Here is an 18,724-nt window from a genome sequence, read left to right as displayed (position 1 = left end):
TATTAGGGGGTTGCCTTGGGTCCTAGGGAATGTTGAAATGCACATACATGAATACCAGAAGTATCAGAAATAAAGAGCAGCAAATTTTGGCATTGGTCAGCTCACAACTTAGCCAAAAATTATAGGCATTAGTGAGACCTGGTTGGTTGACAGAAAATGATCGTTACAGGAATAGAATGCAAAGGATATTCTGTTTTCAGGGAGAAAAGAGAGAATAGGAGAGGAGGTGGAGGTTTTTCTGATAATACATGAACTTCAACAAAATTAAAAGTTAGAGGATTTTAGTCCTGAAGAAGATGGTTCATTTGAAGTTATCTAGTACAAAATAGAGGCCAATAGGACAAAATATCTTGTTGGTTGTGGTTATAGACCAGGAGGTTCACAGGCAGATGTGGATACCATACATCAGCAGATTAGTACAATGAGTGCAGGCAAGCAGTTATTATGGGAGACTTCAATTATGGGTATATAGCCTGGAAGGAAGAAAGGGAGCATGCCAGGATGGAAGTGGAATTTATACAGTTGCTAAAGGATAATTATCTGAAATAGCATGTCATGGACAAAATCAGCGGTTTAAGAGTGCTTTATCTTGATATAGCATCAAAGAGAGGTATCCATAACCAAGGTAGACAGTCTGCCTTCAATTGTGGGGAGAGTGACCATGCATTCTTGTTCTAGGCAATTGCTAAACATGCAGAATTCTCTGCAAGAAAGGGTTTATATTGAACTATAAAGTGGGTAATATGACACTTAGGAGCATCTTAGAGCAGTGCCATTGCTTTAGAAGCAACAAGGAAGGAATGTTAGTAGTAGTGTATGGGAAATGGTTGGGGTTTGTTTTAGAGAAGCAGTATCAGACTGCATACCCAAGGTCAGGAGTTTAAACCAAGTGAGGATTAAGTGAATGAGTAGGGATATAAAGAAAGTACTGCATAAACAAAAACAAAGCAATGTGGAAGGAATATAAAATAAAAAAGTGATTGCCAATTTATTTAAATGATCCTACAAGATATAATATGAGAAGTACAAAGTGCAAGCAAGAAGGGTGACTAGTATGGAAAGGAAAGGCCAAATCAGGTTGAGAGAGAGAATTAGATAAGCAAACCAAAGCAAATCCAAAAGAGTTTTTTCATTGTAGCAAGTAAGAGGAAAGATGACTATTGAAGGATGATTTTAATCAATGTAATGATGGAAAGGCAAAAAAAAAAAAAAAAAAAAAAAAAAACACTTGAGTTACTGCATGATCATTTTGCAAAGGTGTATCACTAGATGGAGATTTTGCAGTTGCTGATGTTGTCTGTCAGAATTGAAGTAGATGAATAGGAGGTGCTCAGCATGCTGAAAAATATCAATATGAATACAGTAGTAGGATTGGATGGCATGTTGGTACGTGTGCCATGTGAATATGCAAGAAAACTGGCAGTACCTCTGATCTTGTTCAATCTCTGCTCTGGCAGGGTTCCAAGGAAGCAGAAAGAGGATAAGATAGTTGCATTACATAAAGGTGACTCCAAGATAGCAACAAATTATAGACCAATTAATATCTCAGGAATGGTGGTTAAGGTATTGAAAAAATAGATTAAAGGTAAAATTCAGCAGTGGATGGGTAGCAATACAATGCTCTTTGTGGACTTGTATGGATTTGTAAAAGGTAGGTCCTGCACTAGTAATTTACTAATGTTTTATAATATAATAGTGACAGCAGAATTAGGTAAGAGAAATGGCTACATTACAACACACTGCTGGACTTTTCAAATGCATCTGACAGAATACTGCATGGAAGACTATTATAAAAGCTGGAGCAAATGGGAATGTATATGAAGTTGGTAGCATAGATGGAGTGGCTGACAGACAGACAGACACCAGAGAGAGTATATGGTGGAGTAGAATCTAGGAGAATGAGGGTCACTAGTGGAGTATTCAGTTTCTGTAGTTTGTATATTAATGATATAGGGAAGGATTTAAGTGGAAGGGATATTTAATTGTTTGCTGATGGTGAAAAACTGGGGAGGATAACTGATAAAGGTGTGTTATAGATATCTAGGATCATTTAAATAAATTGGCATTGTGGGCAGTTGCAGGAAATTGATGAGGCTAGGGACTTAAAAGAGTAATGGAGGACAGAGTTGAGGTTTAGAGGGGATATTGCAAAAGTTGATAAAATAGCTCAATGGATTACCAGATGCTGAAAAACACTAACAAGTAAAAATAGGGAGGTTATTGTCCTTCTAAATTTATAAGGCTATGATGTGTCTGCACCTTGGCTGTTATGCACATAGCATTACCGACCTCTGATTTAAAGCATTGTATGTCTTATGCAGGAGCGATAACCTGCATTAGTATACTAAATAGGTGACCGGCTGTTAGATGGTATCAGTAAACTGTCTATGGGAGTGTAGTATCCAGACACTCTGCAGCACACCACACTAGGTGTGCTGCAGGGTGTCTGGTTTGGAATCGTTGTTTAATTTTTATATTAATGATATTGGGACAGGATTAACTGGAGAAATACAATTGTATGCAGATGATGCAAAATTGGGGAGAATGACGAGGCCATATCTGCTTGACTCCTCATCGTTTTCACCAATTTTGCATTGCACAAGGTTGCACTGTTATTTGTCATCTATACAGATCATGTTATGAAGGAAAGCAGTATTAAACATAATATTAAAATTGAAGATGCTAATTCAGTTGTTTATTTTATGCAGAATGATGTTATACTTATAAACAAATCCACCCTAAGTCTCCAGGATTTCCTGACTAAATTAAATAACTGCTTTAATAAATTTGGTATGAAAATCAGCAATAAAAAGACAACGAAAATAGGTAGAAATATTGAGAACATTGATTGCATCCCGAATAGAGCACTTGTAGAACAAGTAAAACATTTCAACTATTTAGGAACAATTTTTAGTGAAGAGCAAATTATGGAAATAGACAACAGAATTAGCAAAGCTGATATGGTAGGAAGTCGACTGAATAAATTTATAGGAATAAGAGAAAAATTAGTCAAAACACAAAACTAGCTCTATAAAAGGTGTTCAAACAAATTTTAAGTTATGGATCTGAGAGCGTGGTTAGAAATAAAACACATGATCATATACAGATCACTGATGTGAGCATTTTGTGAAAGAGCTCATATCAGTGGTCTCTCATGTAAGTGGAAGTGAACAGATGGCATCAATAGTAGTATCATATTAAAAATAAGGATATTAGGAAAGAACTTGACATTGTTAGCATTCAGGAATGTGTTAGCAGAGATTATGGAATGTGTTAGCACTAATTTCAGGTGGTATAAGCACTTAAACAGAATGAGAGAGGAAATGTTTTTCAAAACAAGTATTCTTTGTCCAGGATGGCAGGAAAAAGACCAAGAGGAAGATCAAGATCTGGATGGATTGATATAGTAAAAAAAAAGTGCCTTAGAATATAAAATATAATAATATTGGAGTTTTGGCAGATAACTGATTAATTTGGAGGAAATTGTCAACATGAAGTTAGTAATGACACTACTTCATATAGTAGTAGTATCATGTTATTCTGTACCTTCCCTGAGGGTACATAGGAATGCGATGTCTTTTCTGTGCAGTCTATCTCATGTCTTCCCAGTGGCAATCTTTCTCACTTTATAGATGGAATGGCTATAATGGAGGGGAAAAAAATTGTTCCTCCTTCCATCTCGCATCCTTCTCAACATACACACTATAGAAATGCTATTTTCTACACACTATAGAAAATGACATTTTCTAAGGCACTCCTATATGTGGAATGCCTTAGAAAATAGCCAGAATTTTCAAGAAATATAATTTCTGTACTGCTTTCAAACCTTGTATGAAGCTGGCTGCCCTCTCCTAAGGATCAACTCTTTCCCTTCTTTGTTCCAAGTGTGTACAAAGTCTCTTGCAATTTATATTATGGTCTAACTAGAACTATGCCTTGGACAGCTTGCAGTCAAATGCTCCCCCCCCCCCAAAAAAAAAAACTGCTTTGCTTCACTGCTGCAAATACAAGCTTTCCTTTTTTGGAATTAATAGCAGATTTACAAAACCAACAAAAGATTGATACCAGGAGTTACCAGCAGCAGTGCCCCTCTTAAGGTTTTAGTTTCTAGTCTAGTTTCTATTATTTGTGTTGTTTTTTGCTTTATCTCAATATCTGTGACAGATGAAATGTTGAAACTCTAAAATACTGTTTAATTATTTAATTGTGCTGTTTTCATTCCATTAAGCCTAAAGAGGAATCATGTATAACCAACACAAGTGTAAATAAGTGCATATTCAATGTTCATCTCTTGTATGCCATAATTGAACATTAAGTAATAGATAAAATCATGCTGAAAAATTATAACAATTTCATTTTGTTGCTAATAATTTTCTAATTAATGATATTTATGCAACAGTATTTCATTATATTATAAATTTATTCCTAACATATTGTTCCAGATTACTTCACTTATTCATTTATTTAAAAAAAAAAAAATTTTTTTTTTTTTTTTAGGATTTGGTCAGGAAAGGTATACCTCAACATTTTCGTAGCACTGTATGGCAATTATTATGCAATGCTCATAGCTGCTCTGCCAGGGACCAATATATAGAATATATTAAAGATACTTCTCCATGTGAGAAGGTAATTTGCAGGGATATTGCAAGGACCTATCCAGAACATGAATTCTTCCAGGAAAAAGATGGGCCAGGCCAAGAAGGATTATTCAATGTTATGAAGGCTTACTCACTGCATGATAAAGAAGTTGGGTATTGTCAGGGAAGTGCATTTATAGTTGGATTACTACTGTTACAGGTAACTTTCATCTTAATGTAATCATTGGTATAATAATCAGACTGGTCTTGTGACACTCCTTGAGATCCATTTTAACATCATGCCTATAATGCTTCATTTCATGTTTATAAAAAGTCACTGCAGCAAATCTTAATTAGTATTTACTATAGAGAGTAATCATACAGCCAATATCAGTACTTTACTTTTTTTGTACATGATTTTATTTATTTATTTTTTTTTAAAGATTTATATTCATCATCTATGAAATCCAGAAATGTGGTCTTCTTTTTCCTTTCATTCTATGAATTATCTTTCATATTAATATGAAAGAATATCTTTGCTAACTAATTAATAAAGAGCCATATGGCTTCATTTTGGTGATATAAAATTACATAGGAAAAGTGAATATTAATGATCCAACATGATGAAAGCCGAATGTTTGTAGAAACTGAAAATTTCATAAATTTGACCTGAGAGCTTACAAGAACACAATTTTTGGTATTGGAGTTGCCTTAGCTTGCACTACTTAAAAGAAAACTAGTGCTGCCAAAGTGTCCATATGTTCGCCTTTTATTAGTGCACTTTATAAAGGTTTCACTGGCCTGATAAAGAGCCATATGGCCAGTGGCGTATTTAGGTATAGGCCCGGAGCAGCAGGAATTTCCAGGCTCTCATTTTCGTAATCATAACATGTTCCTTATATGTCGCATCTACTCACAAGTAGAGAAATGTTTTTCTTTTTCTCATTGTAAGTTTAGTCTGCAAGCATATTGGCATATAATCAGATTCTACATAACTATACAGACAGAGACATGGAAAGCTACTGTATTGTTGTCAGTAACTTGACACAAAGGCAATAGGATTAGTGAATTTGATCCCTTTCTTGCTGAGCACATTACCAAAAGAGGGAAAAAAGGAAGGTTTCGTTTCCTGTCTTTTTTCTGCCACATATGAGGAATTGATTAAAATAATGGGCAAGAAAGTAATCAAATTTATTATGGAACAACTTAAATTAGCTAAGTACTATTTCATAAACGTTGACTCAACACCAGATTTGTCTCATGATCAGCTGTCCTTCATTGTACAATATGTGAAAGAACATGCAACTCCTGTGAAGCGTTTCTTGTGTTTCGTTCCTAACGTAAGTCACAAATCTGAAGAGTTACAAGAGGCGGTTTTGACTTCACTAAACAAGCTTGGAATTGATGTAGGAAATTACAGAGGACAGGCTATGATAATGCTAGTAACATGTCAGGCAAGTACACAGGACTGCAAGCAAGAATTCTTGAAATAAATCCATTGGCAGAATTCACACCATGCACTGGACATTCTCTGTCTCTGATTGGTACTTGCGCTGCCGAATCTGTCCATACTCTTTCACATTTTTTGATGAACTGTACGTATTTTTCACATCTTCAACACATCGGTGGAGTGTTCTAAGAAAGCACCTGGAAACGTCTGCAAAAGTAATCAAACGTCCTTTGCCTACTCGTCGGTCAGCTCATGATGATGCTTGTTGAAGTCATCATAATGGATGGATGGAAATAATTTCCACTTTGTCCGAAATTGAAAATTACACCACCCAAAAGAAAGTTACGTGATGTGAAGCAAGTGGGATTCTACGGCAACTTCAGTCACTGGAGGTTGGGATCATGACCTGCCCATAGGCAGGTCATGAGGGGCCCCCGCTTCTCATATGAGAGGCAGCACTTTTCTGTGGGCCTAGGGGCAGGAAATACCTAAATACACCACTGCATATGGCTGCATTCCAAACTTGTGAAGTGTATTACAGTGGTTCTCATAATCTTTACCACTGCATATTAACCCATACAACTTGACAACTCATTCGCTACAGATAAACACATGAATGTTGGCTGCACACAGCACCACAAATGGAACTGGACTTACGCAAATGTGGGCAGCATGGGACTGTGTGAAAATTGTAACAGTATTTATGGCAAGACTGTGTATATCATCAGAAGAACATGTCTTTTTGTTTAATAAGACCTTATAGCTAGTCGTTATTTTGTTGGCACATTGGAAGGACACTTGTAGACCAACAGATCTATGTAATTTGGCTATACCTTCTGACATGCCTCTCATTGAAATAGTGATACTGAGATGGTCCATTGTGTCATCATTCCCTATGTTAAAGGCATGTCAGAAGGTATATCCAAATTACATAGATCTGTTGGTCTACAAGTGTCCTTCCAATGTGCCATCAAAATAACTACTTTTCTAGGCTCAGCTAAAGATAAACTCCTGCCTTTTTAGCCCACACTGGACTATATCAAATTCCTTTCCAGTATGCGTACCATGTTTTAGCAAAAGATAGATCTGCAGCCTTGCGTCATGAAAATTTAGTCTGCATCAAGGTCCATGAAGAATTATTATTAAATATTTTTTATTTTTACTAAAACCTTAATCTAATTAGCCCATGACACTGTGTATGCAGTTTGTGCTTGTCATTGTTGAATATACCATTTCTGTTCTTGTTTAAATTTATGCTTCATTCATGCCCTTGATACTAGGGCAAAAATTTTATCCTAATAAGAATACACACACACAAGTTAAATCTGTTTTATCAGCATCATCATGCCTATCAAGGATTTAGGCCTAGAGTGGCCTGGTCCGGCCTTAGAAGTCATCGGTGAACCTTTTTAAGAAGACATCCTGGTTTTCTTTTTCCTAATGGCTTACTTTAAGGCTTGTTGTGGTAATCTTTCTGTTTTCATTCTTTGAACGTGTTCCATCCATTTATGTATATATTTTTAAATTTTTTCCATTACTGATTCCTGGTTTAATTCATTCATAATTTCTTCATTTCTTTTGTGATCAAATAGAGTATACATTGCAGTTTTTCTCATAAACTTCATTTCAGCTATTATTAATATTTATCTTTTTGTTTTATTGTTATAAATCTGTTTTATGTTATCATATATTGAAATTTCTCTCAAGTAACTGGATTTGAAAATCCTTTGGAATACTAGAGGAGGAGGTTGTTGCAAAGAATAAAGGTTGAGAGAAGAAGAAAAGTATATTATGTGGATTGGTGGCTGACTAGCTTACAGTAATGTAACTTCTGCTGCAAGGTGGTTACACTGATATAAAATCCTATAAAGCCGAGGTGCTTAACGGTCAAAGCTGTATAATTGAGAGGAGACCTTCACATAGCCTTTAAAGGAATGAGGAGAACCAACCAGGGCTTCTGACCTAATGTGCAATCCTCACCTTCTCGTGATGCACCCTGTTGGGTATTTACCTGGATACTGAACGAACGAGGATGGGCTGGCAATTTGGGATTTAGCCGACCAAATTGTATTCTTATTGGTTTAAACCAATATACAAAATGATGGTACAACATGACAAAATTTCATGCCGGCTGGGGTGTCGCCCGGTTACACAAGGCCCCCATGTTTTTGCCAAGGAACCAGGGTGAACAGCGAAAAGTCAGCTACTGGAACAAATCTGAAAGCACACCCCAATTCAACATCACCAGCGTTAAAGATCGGTACTATCAACATAAGAAGCCTGAATGGCAAAGAAATGGAGCTAGCTGAAGAATTAGATAAGTACCAGATCGACATAATAGGGGTGACTGAAACAAAAAAAGTCAAAACCTGGTGAGATCTTTCTGAGCAGTAAATACAAAAGGTTATATTCAGGAAATGACAGTCAAGGAAAAGAAGGAGTAGCCATATAGTATTCAACACAAAATACGAGGCTAATCTTCTTGAATGGCAGGCAGTCTCAAGTAGAGTGATGAGGGCAAATATGAGAATAGGGAACAGGACAATGAGACTTATTTGTGCCTATGGTCCCACAAAAGGTTCTATTAAGGTAGAAGTGGAGGAATTTTTTAATGCTTTAGAAAAAGCAACTGACAAAATGAAAAAGGAAAAGTTGGTTCTTGTTGGGGATCTAAATAGCAGAGTAAGGAATGATTGTCAGACATACAAAAATATTTTGGGAAAATTTGGAGAAAAGAGCAAAGCTAATAATAATAGCAAATACCTGTTGTATTTCTGCTCAGGACATGGACTGGTTATTACTAACACCATCTTCCAACATAAAAATGTGCGCAAATTCACATGGAAAGAAGAGGCAAGGAATAAGAAAAGTCTCATTGACTATGTTATTGTTGATAGTGATGTTTTCTCCCCGGTGCAGGACACCAGAGTGTACAGAGGATTTGAAATTGGAAGCGATCACTATTTAGTCTTGAGCAAGATGAAATTGAATTTCATATTGAAAAGAATAACATGTAAGAAAGTTTTAAAGTGAATAAAAGTTGAGCAGCTCTCAGATGGGAGCTGTAGACTAAAATACACAAAGATTATTGAAGAAAAAATGAAAGCGTTTGAGAACAGAAACCAAACCTTGGAGATTCAGTGGCAAGCCATGAAGAAAACCCTGATTGATTCAGCCAGAGAGGCATGTGGTGAGGTTGTCTGCAAGGATAGAAAAATCAGAACTCCATGGTGGACACAGGAAGTTAAAGAGGCAGTGAAGGAAAAAGAAGAAATCATATCAAAAGTTCCTGGCAAATAAGTCAGCTTGTGCTCTTAGAGAATACAGAGACAAATGTAAGAAAGCAAAGCACTGTGTAAAACTAGCTAAAGAAAAGTCATGGGAGGACTTTGGCAAAAACATAGAAAATAAATATCAAGAAGGTGGTAAGATATTCTGGAAGTTGTTGAAGAAGCTTAGAAATGGAGGAAGAGTGCTGTAAAATGAATTAGAGATGATAAAGGTGACATGAAAACAGGAGAAAAAGATATCCTTGAAGTATGGAGTAATTACTTTGAAAAACTGCTAAAAGAAACAGTGATGATAGCACAGTGGTAAAAAACACTGACCATGCATGCAGTCAGATATACATATCTATACTTATTATTATTTCCCAAGCCCTCATGGAGTCAAAGACTCATCTGGGAGGTCCTTTTATCATACACACACACACATCTCATCATACCGTGTCTTAAACACTCAAACTCCTTGCAGACACCACACTCTCAGGCATTCCAATCATTCACAACTCTGCATGAAAAAAACCTGCCTCTCGGTCCCCTACTCACACCCTCTTTATACAGTTTCCAAGGATGACCTCTGGTTCTCCTCTGATCTCTCACTATTCTCTGTAGAACTTCTCCACCATTGATCTTATAACAACCCCTTACCAACTTGTAGGTCTCTATCATATCTCCCCTCTTCCTTCTCTCCACCAGACTCTGCAAATTACATCTTCCCAATCTTTCCTCATACTCAGCATTCCAGAGGTCAGAAACTACCTCAGTCAGTCAGTCTCCTTTGGACCCTTTCCAACATCTATTCATCCTTATGAAAACCCGGTGACCAAATCTGGGCACAATAGTCCATGTGTGGCCTAATCAAAGCCTTATACAATGGAACAAGAATCTCCCTACTTCTACACGTCGGTGTCCTCTGCATCATTCCCAGAAGTCTTTGTGTTGTCTTCACAATTTTGGTGATGTGTCCCCTAAATTTTAGATCCTTATCCACTATCATCCCCAGATCTCTTATTCCTCTACCTCCAACAATAAATTCTGCATCCCATCTTTGTTTTCCAAATTTTAAAACCTTACATTTTGCAACATTGAACTCACATCCCCATTTGCTTGCCCAATCACTCAATTTATTCAAGTCTTCTTGCAAGGCCACAACATCTTCACTACTCTTTATGGTTCGTCCCAACTTTGCATCATCTGCAAACAACTGAATATCTCCATCCAAATCTTCGCCAATATCATTATTATACAAGTTAAATAGTAATGGCCGTAAAACAGACCCCTGAGGCACTCCACTAGTGACTTTTCTTTTCCTGGATATCGCATCCTCATACACAACTTGTTGATACCTATCAGATAGCCAGTCTCCAATCCAATGCACTAATCTAATATCCAACCCCATCTGCTCTAGTTTGACTGTCAACTTATCATGAGGTACTCTACCAAAAGCCTTTGCAAAATCCAAGTATATTACTGTGTATCCTTCTCCTCTGTCCAAGGAAGCAGTCACTTTATTTTAATAAGTTGATTACTAAAACATGACCTTCCTTTAGCAAATCCATGATGTCCATCAAAGATAATACCATTGTTATCAACCCAACTCTGGATTCTAGTTTTCACAAGCTTCTCCAATAACTATGACAACAACTTCTCCTATCTATGACACACACAGATAGGCCTATAGTTTCATACTTGAGTTCAATCACCTCCTTTATGAAGTGGCACAATCTTGCCCTCCTTAGGAATTTGACCAAGTGCAATACTTGTATCAAAAAAATATATCAAGGCAGGTGTCAACTCCCTGGCACTTTCCTTCAGAATATGCACCGATATATTATCAAGTCCCACAGCCTTATTTACATCTAATTTACTCAACTCTCCAAACACCTCTTGCTCACATACAGTCAATCTCTCCTCCCTATCATCAACTGCTCTCAATCTCTCCATGAAGTCACATTCACAAGATTGGAAGATCTTTATGAACTGCTCATTAAGTATTTCCACTACACATTCTGCAACAGCTGTCTTTATACCATTTTCTCCAATCAATGTCATCCTTCCATAATCATTCTTTCTTTTGCTGGCTACATATCAAAAGAACTCCCTAGGATTCTTTTTGGCTTCATTAGCTAACTGCTGTTCATACCTCTCTTTAGCTACTCTCACCAACCAAGTCACTCTCCTTGCTTGATCTTTGTAGACCTCATGAAATTGGTTATTTCCACTTCTCTTATGCTGCCTCCACAATGCCCTTTTTCTCTGTATCGCATGCTTAATCTCTTTATTCATCCATCTCACACCTACCTTATTTAACCTTCTCACCCTTGGAATACATTTAGACATTGCATCTACTAAATAGTTTTTGAAAATCCCCAAAGCTGCATTGATCTCTTTTCCAGCTAACTCTCATTCCATGCTACACCCACAAGCTGTCTCCTGAGCTCCTCGTAATCACCTCCTTGTAGTTCCACATACCCTTTTTTCACAGGGGTACTTGCACTGCTGGCAACCACCCAGGTAATCACCTCATGGTCACTTTCACCAATTGGTGGATGATTTGACACCTCATTTATATTACATCCTCTGATGAGACGACCAAATTCAAGACCCTTAATCCTCGTGTGCCCTCTGTTACATACTGTCTGAGGTAGTTATCCCTCAAAAACTCGAGAAACTCATTTTCTTTACTTCCAGTTGCTATCTCATCATCATTCCAGTCTATATTGCCATAATTAAAATCCCCATAATGATCACCCTTTTCTTATTTGCTTGGCTTATTTGACTATACATTTCACTATCACCACCATCCAAGCCTATAACAACATCCCACCAAGTATTTGATTATATTCACCTCTATCTCACACCATACTGCCTCAGAACCATTGACCATATTTCCCTCTTGCATCTCTACCTTGTATGGACATAACTTTCTCTATCATCAATAGCACGCCCCCTCCCTTTTTACCACTTCTGTCCTCACGAAACATATCATACCCTTCCATCTCTATTCCTGTCAGGATGTCGTCCTTTTTCTACTTGAAGTAGAAAAAGCCATCAAAAGCTTGAAATGTAGAAAGGCAGCAGGAGTAGATGATAATTGACCAGAAATGCTGAAGTATGGTGGTATAAAAGTCTTACAGTGGCTGCACTGCACAGTTCAGAAAGCCTGGACAGAGAGACGAATTCCCGATGATGGGTGTAGAACTCTAACCCATATAAAAAGGGAAGTAAAACTGAATGTGAGAATTACAGAGGTATTTCCCTACTGAGTGTTCCTGGCAAGATTTATGCAAGTATACTTGAGAAACGGTTGAGAAGAATTGTGGAAGAAAAGCTTGGTGAAGAACAAGCTGGATTCCGGCCAAATAGAGGCTGTCAGGATCAGATCTTCACTTTACGACAAATAGTTGAGAAAGCATGGGAATATAACAAAGATCTGTATTAAAGTTTTGTCTATCTGGAAAAGGCATATGATAAGATGGCAAGAGAGAAGCTATTCAATACGCTACAGTTATATGGTGTCAATGAGGCATTATATCAAGCAATACTTAGTCTTCGTTTGAGTTGTAAGTCAGCAGTTAGAATTGAAGGACTTACAGGAAGATGGTTTAATGTTAAATCTGGTGTGAGACAAGGATGTACATTATCCCCTCTGTTATTCATTATCTATATGGATCACGTTATGAAGGAAAGTGGTATTAAACATGATATCAGAATTGGAGATGTTAATGTCAGCTCTTTGCTTTATGCGGACAATGTTATACTTCTAAATAAATCCACTACAAATTTGCAAGATTCCCTGACTAATTGAATAACTGTTGTAATAGATGTGGTATGAAGGTCAGCATTAAAAAGACAAAGACAATGAAAATAGGCAGAATCATTGAAAATGTCAACTGTGTTGTGAACAGGGAACTTGTGGAACAAGTAAAACATTTCAGCTACTTAGGCACGATTTTTAGTGAAGATGGTAAATTAAAAATGGAAATAGACAACAGAATCAACAAAATTGGTATGGTAGGCAGTCAGTTGAATAAATTCATATGGAATAAGAGAGAAATTAGTCGGAACACTAAATTAGCTGTATACATAACAGTGTTCAAACCAGTTTTAACTTATGGATCTGAGAGCTGGGTCAGAAGTAAAACACTTGACCAAAGACTAGAGACTGCAGGTATGAGAGTCCTGAGAAAGATTATAGGTGTGAACAGATGGCATCAATGGCAATATCATATTAAAAACGAGGATATTAGGAAATAACTTGACATTGTCACCATCCAGGAATGTGTTAGCAGAGCTAATCTCAGGTGGTATGGTCACTTAAACAGAATGGTCGAGGAAAGATTAGCAAAACAAGTTTTCTTTGCCAGGTTGGCAGGAAAACGACCCAGAGGAAGACCAAGATATAGGTGGATTGATACTGTACAAAGTGCCTTAGATGATAGAAATATAAGATCTGGTAATGTTGGAGTCTTGACAAGTAACAGACTGATTTGTATGAAAATTGTAGATAGGAAGTTAGTAATGATGTAAATTTTTCATGTAGTACTATCATATCCTGTACACCACTTGAGGGTACATGTCAGGAATTTGATGATGATAAAGTAGCCTGGGTTTGGGGAAAATAAAAGCTATAGTGAATCTCGTGGAAATGCAATTGTAATTTGTAGGTCTTTTTGAGGATACTTTAGTTTGTCCACTGAAATCTTGCAGTGAAGATGTGAAGTGTTGTAGTTGTCACTGTTGTATGTGTTTGTATGTTTAGAGGAAACTAGAGAGACAAGGGATGCAAATTCAGTTCAATAGTATTCATTTGTCAATTAATTATATGCAAGCATAAATCAGAAATATATGAAAGAGTGGAATGAATCGGCATGTGAAGGTCATGAGTTTTGCTGATTCCTCTGTGACTATATTGAGGATTGTATGGAGTGTGTGTGTGTGTGTGTGTGTGGAGAGGAGGAGGAGCAAGTTGTCTATATCATATGGGAGTTGAAGAAAAAGAACTATGCTGGAATATCAGCTTTGTGTTTCAACGATGTTTTCAGTAGAAATGTTGAGCTCTGATAGAGGTACAAAAGTGATTATCGATCATAATGGGACAAGAAGTACAATTAATAATTTGCATATAAGGAAGATTTTTGCAATAAGATTTTTTTTTTTTTTTTTTTTTCAGCTGTTTTGAGTTTTAGGGACTCGTGGTGCGTAGTGTTTGTTGACAGCTCCTGATAAGATAAGTGTTATTTTAAGTTATCATTGACAATTTTGCCTGAATATTATGTAGTTTTGTTTGCTTTTCATATCTTAGTGGGCCTGTTTGTGTGTTTTTGGTGTTATTTCAATTATTAATTTGATAAGATAAGATAGAAGCGTGCACATGGCTCTGGTAAGAAGGAAAATAATGGCGGCCAGTAATAATGGTTCGCCATCTTTATTTAGAAATTGTAACATAAAGGAGATTATTCAATGTCCTATATGCGAGATGTATGCTTTGTGGAGAGTGGTTAGTCCGGTTAGATGATGATAGTGGAGTGATTGTGTGCAGAAAATGTAAGGAAAATGAGGAATTAAAGTGTTTCAGGTGTTTGATATTTTTGTTGAATGTCAGAATGTAGAAAATAGCGATATGATAAGAAATTGCAAGGTTTTACTAGAGAGCTGTGAGGGCGGCGTTGAAAGTGAGAATGAAGGTAATAATACAGAGCAAATGAATAGTTTAACAGATAATAAAAAAGATGAGATAGATGCAATGAGTGAGATCGCAATGTTGAGTGGAGCAGTACACAGGGCAAAGCGGCAGCTGGAGCATATGCACAAATGTTTACCGGGTGTACCAGCCAATAAAAAAGTATGATAAGAAAAATAAGAGTATGATTGTGAACATAAACAAAATGAAGGAGAGAGTGCTGTATGGAGATTCGTTAGTATGAGGTGTGATAGTTGAGAGTTTGACAAAATCGTGCCAACCGTGTGACCATTAAGGACGTAAGTGAGTCTATTAGGGAGCAAAAGCAAAGGGTGAAAGAAATGATAGTGGTGGCAGGTACGAATGATTTGAAAGGAGATAAAATGTAAATGATAGAGGACCTGAAAGAATTGTTTGAGGTAGCAAAAGAGAAGAGTGAGAGAGTTAGGATGGTTAGTCTGTTGCCGTGGTATGACAGTGAAGAGTTTAGAAGGAGGGCCATAATTGCTAATGACTTTATGCATGGGTTATGCCGGATGAGTGGTGTGGAAATTGTGGGGTGAGTTTGATGGGCAAAAGGATCTATATAAGATGGATGGTTTTCATTTGAATGGATTTGGTGTAAGGAGACTTGAAAAAGTGTTGTTGAATGAAGTGGATGTGCAGAATCAGGGAAACTAGATTTATTAAGGGGGGGGGGAGTAGATATGCAAACTTTAGGGAGGCAGTTGAGTGTATGAATGAGTATAATATGCCTGAGCGAATAAGGACAACAAATCTGAATGGGATAGTTAGTGTAAGGCATCAAGGTAGCGATGGGACTAATGGGCTTCTGCAATTCATGTATACTAATGCTAGGAGTATTAGGAACAAGAAAGAAGAATTTTTGGCCTTGATTGGCACTTCCAGACCACAGGTTATTGGCTATAGCTAGTGGGATTGAATGTGGAGGGGGTATAGTGTGTTCAGGAGTGACGGGGAGAATAAAATGGAGGGAGGAGTATTATTGATGATAGCTGATGAGCTGCAGTCAAGGAGAATAGAAGTTGAATTGCAGGATAGAGAAAAGAGCACATTTGGTGTGAGATTGAGGCTAGCAGAACAAAATATACAAGGGTGCTACTATAGACAGGTGACGGAATAGATGGTGGAGATAGTATGCATAAGCAAATAGAAGAAATGAGTGGAAGGAGGGTAATTATTATGGGAGATTTCAACTATGGTAACATTGATTAGAAGGAGGAGAGGACACACGGAAGGAAGGAATTGGATTTTATGCAGTTATTAAGGGATAACTATCTGCGACAGCATGTAATGGAAAATACTAGGGATCAGAGAGTGCTTGACCTAGTAATTGCATCTGAGGATTTGACTGAAAAGAATATGACCACATTCTCACCAATTGGTGAGAGCGATCATAGTGATCATTGACTTGGGAGATGGTTAAAGGTATGGAATTTACAATTAAGACAGGGTTCATGTGGAATTATCAGGCTGGTAAGTATAACAAGCTTAGGAGTTTGATTGGTTCAGTACCATGGCATGTAAAACTGCAAGGGTTGGATGTTGATAGTGCATGGGAGGTGGTTAAGAAGTGTTTGCAGGAGGCAATGGCTAACTGTATACCTAGAGTCCAAATAATAAATCAAGTAGGGATTAAATGGATGAATTACCATTAAGCTTGAGCTGCAAAAAAAGAAACAACTGTGGAGGGAATTTAAGGAGAAAGGTGACCTGCAGGAACATGAACTGTATAAAGCTCAGGCCAGAAGGTAACAAGTGTGGTAAGAAAAGCAAAAGTGGATTATGAAAGAACTTTAGCCATGCAGGCTAAAGAGAATCCCAAACAGTTTTTTAGATATGTTGCAAGTAAAAGAAAAAATGTATATGGCAGATTGATTTTAAAGAATGCCAATGGTAGGGAGGTAACCGAATCAGTTGATATAGTAGAATTACTGAGTGAGCACTTTGCAAGAGTATATCATCCAGGTAGTGACATTGCAGAAATGGAAGAACCAACAGCTTATATGGGAATTGTGGTGAATGAAGTGGAGGTGAATAGTGTATTACAAAACCTCAATGTCAATTCATCTGCAGGATTGGATGGTATATCAGCTCGTGTCGTACGAGAAGCGGCTAAAGAATTGTCAGTGCCTTTGACCATTTTGTTTAATTTGAGTCTCGGGTCTGGGTTGGTCCCAAGGGGGTGGAAAGAGGAGAAAATAGTTCCACTGCATAAAGGAGGTTCCAAGACTGCTGTTGAAAATTATAGGCCAATCAGCATTTCAGGAATTGTTGTCAAGGTCGTGGAGAAAATAGTCAAGAGTTAAATACAAGATTAGATAGATGAAAATGGGATACTGTATGGGGGACAGCATGGTTTTGTGAAGGATAGATCATGCCTCAGTAACTTGATCACGTTCTATAACACAGCGACGGCTGAACTGGATAAGGGTAATGGGTTTATAGTGATTCTACTGGACCTTGCTAAAGCCTTTGATAGGATACCACATGGAATTCTAATCAGTAAACTGCAGCATATGAGAATGGATATAGGGTTGGTGAGATGGATAGGAGGGTGGTTGATGGAGAGATATCAGAGAGTGGTTTATTCAGGAGCAGAATGACTGAAAACCATCACTGGATCTATCGATTCAGTGTTGCAAAGTGTAAGATTTTGAAATTTGATAAGCAACAATGGGATGCAAAGTATATGCTTGGTTAGGAAACTTTGAAGGAGATGAGAGATCTTGGAATGATGGTGTACAAGGACCTGAAATTCAGAATCCACATTGCACAAGTTGTTAAGTTGTCAGTTAAGATAATGGCAATGATTCAGAGGACCTTGGCATGCAGAAATAAAAAGGTTATGATTCCATTGTATAAGGCATTAGGGTTTATATGAATTATTTTACACAGATTTGGTCAACTTGGGTATGCTAGAAAGGATCCAGAGAACTTTAACAAAAGTGTTAATTAAAAGTGAAATGTGGAGTATGAAGACAGATTGAGGGAATGTAATATGCCAAGTCTGGTGAATAGAAAGAGGGGGAACATGATTGAGACATAAGTTTATTTTTTTATCCTACACATGGAGAGGTACAAGAACCTATAGCACATTAGTGCCATGCGTTAGGTGCCGATGAGTGTTGAGAAAGAAGAACCCTGGTGACATTCTTCTTCAAGAGCTATAGGTTGAAACTATTGAGGAAACATGAGAAAGGCTTTCTGGAGGACAGAGGCAAATGGAATAAATGAGGAAAAGGAGAAGCAGGCTCGATGAGTTTGCAGTTGTACTGTAAAGAGATGTTGGAAAGTAGCTGCTCTAGTTTTAATAGGCCTAACAGCAAGTGGAGAAATGATGTTTGCCAATTCAGTGGAGCAGTGATCATGGAAGTACCTGTAGAAGAGACAGAGCTGAAACATTCTATCTGTGAAATAGAGGTTGAAGTGAGCTTGTGAAGGGTCATCTACAAGCTTAATTATTCTCCTCTGGACAGCATCAAGAATTTTTAAGGAGGTTTTAGGTGCACCACCCCAAACATGTGTACAGTATTCTAAGGATGTGAGTAGATTTTGAATTTATATAGAGTAAGTAGCTGGGTAGGTGTAAAATAACTTCTTGAGTGGAAAAGAATGCTTAGTTTTTAGAAACTAGGGGAAGCTATTGATGTGATGTACAAACACACTTGTACCAAGTGTGTTTGTACCAAAACGAAGTTGGAGGTAAATG

General features: G+C 37.4%; 1 protein-coding gene across 5 annotated transcripts in view; it reads left to right on the top strand.

Annotated features, from left to right (window-relative positions):
• The window catches only part of LOC150110675 (ecotropic viral integration site 5 ortholog-like), a 283,516-nt gene that overhangs the window by 120,251 nt on the left and 144,541 nt on the right, over positions 1-18,724 (top strand). For all 5 annotated transcript variants that reach the window (XM_090400284.1, XM_090400267.1, XM_090400257.1 and 2 more), the window contains exon 4: positions 4,498-4,797. In XM_090400284.1, the coding sequence (XP_090256410.1) occupies positions 4,498-4,797 (300 nt within the window). The remainder of the gene's footprint in view (positions 1-4,497; positions 4,798-18,724) is intronic.

Source organism: Typopeltis vanoorti, chromosome 1 (genome assembly GCF_054136105.1).
Source record: "Typopeltis vanoorti isolate ZY-2024b chromosome 1, IOZ_Tvanoo_1.0, whole genome shotgun sequence".
Taxonomy (NCBI): domain Eukaryota; kingdom Metazoa; phylum Arthropoda; class Arachnida; order Uropygi; family Thelyphonidae; genus Typopeltis; species Typopeltis vanoorti.
This window is presented reverse-complemented; position numbering and strand designations above follow the sequence as displayed.